This window comes from Daphnia pulicaria, chromosome 6 (assembly GCF_021234035.1).
Source record: "Daphnia pulicaria isolate SC F1-1A chromosome 6, SC_F0-13Bv2, whole genome shotgun sequence".
In the NCBI taxonomy this organism is placed as follows: domain Eukaryota; kingdom Metazoa; phylum Arthropoda; class Branchiopoda; order Diplostraca; family Daphniidae; genus Daphnia; species Daphnia pulicaria.
Window position 1 is genome coordinate 16,337,445 of NC_060918.1, and position 7,043 is coordinate 16,344,487.

Consider the following 7,043-nt stretch of genomic DNA (forward strand, 5'->3'; position numbering starts at 1 on the left):
TAAATTTGACCGACTGCCCATCGGTTCAGTTGATCGCGAGTACTGTCTTGCAGTTGAGGTCTGAAAACTTTTCTCTCGACTCGTATTCTATTTTTAATAGTTTTTAACATGAGTAAACTAGTAAACCCGTTTAATAGCCTATGTGTTGCTTATAATGAGGTATATCCTTCTAAGACAAGACAAGTTTGTCAAGCTGAGGTCACTCAGATTTGGAGAAGCCGGAAGGTCGGAAGGATGAAAAAGACAAAGACGAAAAACTGGATGATATGATGAAAATTTTAAAATCTATTGCCATGAAGAGAAAAGGAAATGTGTTTTCATATTTGGGAAATTTGTCACAAAAATCAGAAAAAAAAAGTCTCAAGACAAATCACTGACGTCATCAAACGGTTCCTCGTCCGAAATTCCGATTGAATTTTTACCAGAGTCGTCTCAATTTGATGAGCCCCAGGAAGAATCCCAATCAGAGGAGCATCCATCTAGGCCTACTTCAAAAGAAGCACAGGCAACAACTACATCGAAAGCGAAGGCTCAAGACGAATTAAAAGACCAATTAAACCTTGTCAATTCTGACTTGCTAGCCTTACAGAAACGAAAAGATTGTGATATGTTGAGTGAAGAACAATAAAGCGAATTTAAGAAAAAAAAAGAAACAAAAAATGGATCTTGAAAAGGAGTTGAAAAAAATCGATGACCAGATAAGACAAAAAAGTCTAGAAAAAATAAAAAGAAGAAATTGGTAAAAGTTTTGGAAGAAAACCCTACACTGAAGGACTCCTTGGGTGGCCAACTAAAGGCAGGAAGACCCAGATTAGAAGTCTAACAACCTTTGCTTCTTTAAGCCATCATCGATCTTGCCATGCAAGGCTCAGCTGCCCACGAGAAAAGAAGAAGCGAAGTCTATAGAAGTATTGTTACTTTGGATGAACTGACCGAAAAATTAAAGAAGGATGGCTTTCAAATCAGTCGAAGTGGAGTTTATCTCCGATTACTCCCTTGGCGTAGTTCCTCTCTTGAAGGGAAGCGACACGTCGTCACCGTCCCTGTCAAGTTAATTCACGCTCAAAACGATTTGCATTCAAAGCACCTAGACGGACCATTTTGTACGGCAACTATTCAATCCATGGAGTCGCTGGCTTCTCTTTTGGGCCCACAGGAAGCATGTTTTTTAAGTTCAGACGACAAAGAGCGCGTCCCATTAGGAATCACCGCCGCTAACAAACAATCGCCCATGATAATGCATGTTGAGTACCGAGTTAGTCTGCCTGACCCTGATTGGGTTGTGGCCGAGCAGCATATAAACTAATCCCATCCAGGGTATATGCTGCTATTGAGATTCAACGAAATGGATTAGGAAAACCAGTAGCTATCGGTTACTCCGGGCCAACATACATAGCAATCCGTTCCGGAAAACATTGCTCGTCTACGGCATTTGCGCATGGGCTCGACTTTGGGCGGTTATTGAGTGTTCCAGAATTTGAGAAAATCATGAAATCTGGCCCTGAGAAGTCCGTCAAACCAGTAATTTTCCTCACTGTAGATGGAGGCCCTGACGATAATCCTCGTTATCAAAATGTGATTGATGTTGCAGTTCATCACTTTTTGAGTCACGATTTGGATGGATTTTTTGTAGCCACCAATGCTCCCGGTCGAAGCGCATTCAACCGTGTGGAAAGAAAAATGGCCCCTCTTAGTCGTGAACTATCTGGTCTTATATTACCACACGATCATTTTGGAACGCATCTCGATAACCAGCGTCGAACCATTGACCTTGATCTAAAAAAAAGAAACTTTGCATTTGCTGGGCCAACTCTCGCCGAGATCTGGTCAAAAAATGTGGCTGATGAGTTCCCTCAGTGGCTGAATATATTGAACCTGACGCATCATAGCTAAAATTGATGATATGCTAACTAAGGATAAAAAATGGCTCAGTGAACATGTCCGAACAAGTCAGTATATGACTCAAAATGTCGAGTGTTTGGACAACACCTGCATGTCAGCAGAACAACTTTCAAAGATTTCAATGTTTCGTGAATGGCTTCGCCAATATGTTCCATCTGACTTCGTTAAATAACCTAGATCCGTTAAAGATTTTCCACGCTGGAAAGCCACAGAACATAGACTTGATCTGAATTATCTAGGACCTATTGTATATCAATTATACCTTAATCAAAAGTGCTACAACCATTTCATCTTGCTTCACGTAGCCATTCGTTTGCTGTCCAATAAGGATTTTTGTCATAAATATGCGAACTACGCCAATGATCTCTTGCGACTCTTCGTAAGAGCTAGCCCTAAAATTTATGGTGATAAATTTGTTTCATTCAATGTGCACTGTCTTATTCATTTGGTGGAAGACGTCAAAAATCACGGTTCTCTTGAGGAATTCAGTGCCTTTTGTTATGAAAATAAAATACAAGTAATAAAAAACATGTTGAAAAAGAGCGTTAGACCGTTACAGAAAATCGTGCTTAGGTTGGAGGAGGAGAATCGCGTTTTATCATCATTAAGACAATCAAAGTGCATTAATCTAGATCGGTTTACACTACAAGACAGTCATTGTTGCGGTCCAATGGTGAAAGGTTTGACTTGTGTGGAACAATTTAAAAAACTTTCTTTAAAAAATACTTTTATTACTTCCTGCATACCAGATAACTGCGTGTTTATTGATGATGCTAGTAATTCATTCAAAGTTGTTTTAGTACAAAACTGGATAAGAACAAGTGACAGGGAGATTCTTTTATTGGAAAGGAGATACTTGAAACATGAAGACTTGTATCCGCTTCCCTCATCGCAATTTCACGAAATAGTGGTTTCTCGTCTGTCAAATGTCCTGGAATGTTACTCGTTAACATCTGTAAAATTTAAAGCCGTTCACGTTCCAACCACTTTTCCAGAAACTGGATCGTTCTTGGTAAATCCATGGTGGAAGAGATGAATGGTGGAGCCACGGGGTAGGGATTTGGCCTGTCAAACTGAAGCGTATGCTGAGGCAGGCCACTACGGTGCCACCACGGTCTACCAGGAGAGGTACCCAAACGCCCTATCCCTTTCGTCAGCCAGAATAATCAAGGGACTTAGAAGCTTCCTCAAAATTCCGCTTGGATCACGGGCGTGGCTTGGCCACCAGCTGTTGTGTGTTGCACAGTCTCCCTCTCCCCCCTCCCTCGATATATTCGTGGAATCCCACCCCAAGCCGCCAGCGGCAATTGGCGGCAATGGCAGCATTGAAGAGTTCTGACCAAGCTACGCCCGCGATCCAAGCGGCAAATTAGGGAATCTTCTAAGTCCCTTGGTTATTCTGCTGCCATGGCGTTTGGGTACCTCTCCTGGTAGACCGTGGTGCCACCGTCGTTTCTCCCGGTTTCAAGAGCTCTTATGGCACATTTACATGTAAGGGGATTTGAAACATTTATTTTCAATACTTATACAGGTATGATCATAAATCTACTTAACAAAAAGTAAGTTTATTTATCGTACAATATATTAAAATTATCACGGAAGATAATTCTCCAAGTCATAATGTAGAAATTTAAGTTTAAAATTTCGACGTTCGAGGCAGTAATTGAAGGGATGCTGTTTAGAAACCATCTTTTAAGCTTTGAACTGTTTATATTTTTGTCTTTGTTTCAGCCCCAAGGCATCTAGCATAACGAGCTTCTCTATGCTACTATTCGATGGCGCCACCGCTCGGATTGGCCCGCGGACCAGGCGTTTGTCCCATTTAAAAAAATGCCTCAGTGGGTTCCCATATTTTTTATGTTTTTTCCTTCAACCCGGGCAGTGGCCCGGGATTTCAAGGCCTGGGTTACAGCCCTTCAGAAGAATCATGGATCTCTCCATACCAAGGGCTATGGTCCGTGACGTGAAAGCCCGGGACATGTCACGGGAAAAATCCTGTCCCGTATGGAGAGACTCCATGCCCTTCTACATGCCTTATGTATGGAAGAATAGGGTTGTGGTCCGGAGGTATTTGGGCGGTTTTTTTTACATGGGTTGCCTAGATGGTTTTTTTTTAAACATGGGTTTGAGCAGGTTGGGCCAATAGCGTAAATGGGTCCGCCCCACGGGTCACAAAAAATTTAGTCCGGGTCACGGCCCGGATAAAAATCTTAACAAACTTTTTTTTACCCTAAATTTCCCTAAATTTCTTAATTATCTTCTTCTTCCAACAGTTACACTTCAATGCTTTCTTTTGAACACCCCTGAACGCCCTATTCTACCACTTATCGTACTTTTCATTCAATGCGGTGGCAATATTTTTAGGTCTTTCTTGAGGCCGCAGGCATTTTGAATAACGAGCTTCTCTATGTGACTACTAGATGGCGCCACCACTCGGGTTGGCCCGCGGACCCGGCGGTTCGACCCGTCGCCCGCCCCGTACAAAAAATGCCACGGTGGGCTGATATTATTTTGAGGTTTTTTTTCTTTAATTCGGGCTGTGTCCCGGGCCACAGCCCAGGAAGAATGAAGAATGGGATTATGGGTAGGGCTATGGCCCGGACGTTTTTTAGCGGGTTTTTTTTAAATGGGTTTTTTAGATGGGTTTTTCTTCTTCCGCGGGTTGGAGCGGGTTGGGCCAACAGAGTAAATGGGTTTGGCCCAGGCCGACCCATGGGTCAAAAAATGTTTACCGGCCGGGTAACGGCCCGGGTAAAAAATCGGGTCAAACACACTTTTTTTTTACAAACTTTAAAAAATTCCCTAAATTTCTTAATTATCTTCTTCTTCCAACAGTGAGACGTCAATTCTGTCTTCTGTTCACCCCTGAACGCCCTTTTCTACCACTAATCCTACTTTTCATGCTACGAAATTCTCGTAGAGCATTTGGCGGCAATCTTTTTAGGTCTTTCTTGAGGCCGCAGGCATAGAGAATAACGAGCTTCTCTATGTTACTACTAGATGGCGCCACCACTCGGGTTGGCCCGCGGACTCGGGGGTTCAACCCGTCGCCCGCCCCGTTAAAAAAAATGCCTCGGTGGGTCGAGTCGGGTTGGGTTTTTTTTCGTTCAGCCCGGGCGGTGGCCCGGGTTTTCATCGCACGGGCCACAGCCCTAATTATGGGAATGGGTTTAAACGCGCAATGGTCAGAAGAGGCCTCAAATAGAAAAACATACGGGTCACTAGCAAGTAGCAACTAGCAAGTTAAAGCTTTTTTTGTTTACGTTGATCCAGAGGAGGGAAAGAAGCCTAGCTGATCTAGCAGTTGATTTGATAATCGAGTACCAAGTGAACGAAAGAACAAATTAAGTTGCAATCTGAGCCATTCCAAATTCAAGCCAAAGATTTGCTTCCTTCTGAAAATTTGAGTTTTGACTTTATAACTTCTGAAAATGACAAGTGCAGTTTACCTTGAGCACTACTTGGACAGTAAGTCTGAAAGTTTCTACCAATAATTTTATCGATGGCCACCGGTCGTTGCTAAGATATCAAAAAATGAAAGCAAAAATGCACTTTGTATTGAAAAATTATCAAAATTTAGGTTTAGAATCGTTGCCTATTGAACTACAGAGAAACTTTTCTCTAATGAGAGATTTGGACAATCGAGCACAATCCTTGATGAAAGAAATTGATTCCCATGCTGAAGACTACCTAAAAGTAGTCTCTCAAACAAGTCCAGAAAAAAGAAAAGAACAAATGGAAAGGATTCAGAAGCTTTTCAATAAAGCAAAAGAATATGGAGATGATAAAGTCCAACTAGCCATTCAGACTTATGAATTGGTTTGATATTTACTCAATTTATAGTTATGAACTAATTCTATTTGGTCTTATTAGGTTGACAAGCACATCAGGCGTCTTGACTCTGATCTGGCGAGATTTGAAACAGAAATTAAAGAGAAATCGTCTGTTGCAACACTCTCAGCAGAAGAGGATACTCCACCTGCAGTCAAAAGTAAATCAGTAAAGTAAAAAATCAATAATTCAATTTATTCTATCATAACTTTTTCAATCACAATATAGAAGACAAAAAGAAAATGGTGGAAAAAGTTGAAAAGAAAAAGAAAGGAAACAAAGCAAATATTAGCACTGCCTGTGAAGCTCCTGTTAAAGGTTTAAATCCATACAATTTAATTATACTTAATAATCTTGATTAAAAAACCTTGATATGAATAGTTGATGAAGGCCCAGCTCGTAAAAAATCTAGTAAGAAGAACGTTGCTGTTGCAACGACTCCAGAAAGCTCCTCCTCTTTTGGACTCTCTACCATCGGGCATTCGGCTGATGTTCTTGATATGCCGGTAGATCCGAACGAACCCACTTACTGCCTTTGCCACCAGGTTTCTTATGGAGAAATGATTGGCTGCGATAATCCTGACGTAAATCATGAAAACAGTTTTTATGCACTCCAAACTTGTAATTTGCTTTTTGCTATTTATAGTGTCCAATCGAATGGTTTCACTTTGCCTGTGTCAGCCTAACAACCAAACCGAAGGGGAAATGGTTCTGCCCGAAATGTTCCGCCGATCGGAAAAAGAAGTGAAGACTGAAAATTAGTTGTTGTATCTCATTGTCATTGCTCATTCGAAAGTAATCCACATGCCATTATCGGTTTTTTAAATAAACTTATTGCTGCTCCGTTTAACGAGGTAATTTAAAATCAGGTCTTTGTAATTTTTTCTCCCTTTATTCAATGGTTTTAGACTTTTTATCGAGGAATGGTTATGCAAGACGTCTGTGTCACATTGACCTTGAATCCACATTGTTATTTGTTGTCTTAAGTCGTAACAAGATACTTAATCCCGTTGTTTCCATTTAACAACCGCTGCATCGAATTCTCAAGTACACGTAATTGTTAAGCGAATTAGAACATTAAGATCTCTTCGGTTTTGGTTCTACTAGATGGGAAAGCATGAATGTCTGGGTCAAAACTAGGTATAAAATAAGTTCGACAGCATCCACTAGATCCACATTCTGGTTTGAGCTCTCTTCCTGTCAACAGTGTCCGCACTAGCTCTCCAGTCCATCAAGAATGAAGGTATGTCCCGTAAATTAAGAAAGTTTATGTCGTATATATATGTCACTCATGTTTTTTTTTTTTTTTT

The 7,043-nt window shown here is 41.1% G+C and overlaps 1 protein-coding gene across 1 annotated transcript; it reads left to right on the forward strand.

The window, feature by feature from the left end:
• Window positions 1-5,089: 5,089 nt before the first annotated feature.
• Window positions 5,090-6,598, forward strand: LOC124342539 (inhibitor of growth protein 4-like). The gene is made up of 6 exons (XM_046795502.1): window positions 5,090-5,370; window positions 5,483-5,721; window positions 5,776-5,893; window positions 5,962-6,051; window positions 6,115-6,317; window positions 6,380-6,598. The coding sequence occupies exons 1-6, from the start codon at window positions 5,334-5,336 to the stop codon at window positions 6,479-6,481; spliced, it is 789 nt and encodes a 262-aa protein (XP_046651458.1). The 5' UTR covers window positions 5,090-5,333; the 3' UTR covers window positions 6,482-6,598.
• The last annotated feature ends 445 nt before the right edge of the window (window positions 6,599-7,043 follow it).

Excerpts from the sequence above, each read along its gene's own strand:
- LOC124342539 (XM_046795502.1), top strand. The coding sequence starts at position 5,334 with ATGACAAGTGCAGTTTACCTTGAGCACTACTTGGACA. Across the intron at positions 5,722-5,775 it reads CCATTCAGACTTATGAATTG|GTTGACAAGCACATCAGGCG; the intron begins GTTTGATATTTA and ends TGGTCTTATTAG. Across the intron at positions 6,318-6,379 it reads TTGGCTGCGATAATCCTGAC|TGTCCAATCGAATGGTTTCA; the intron begins GTAAATCATGAA and ends TGCTATTTATAG.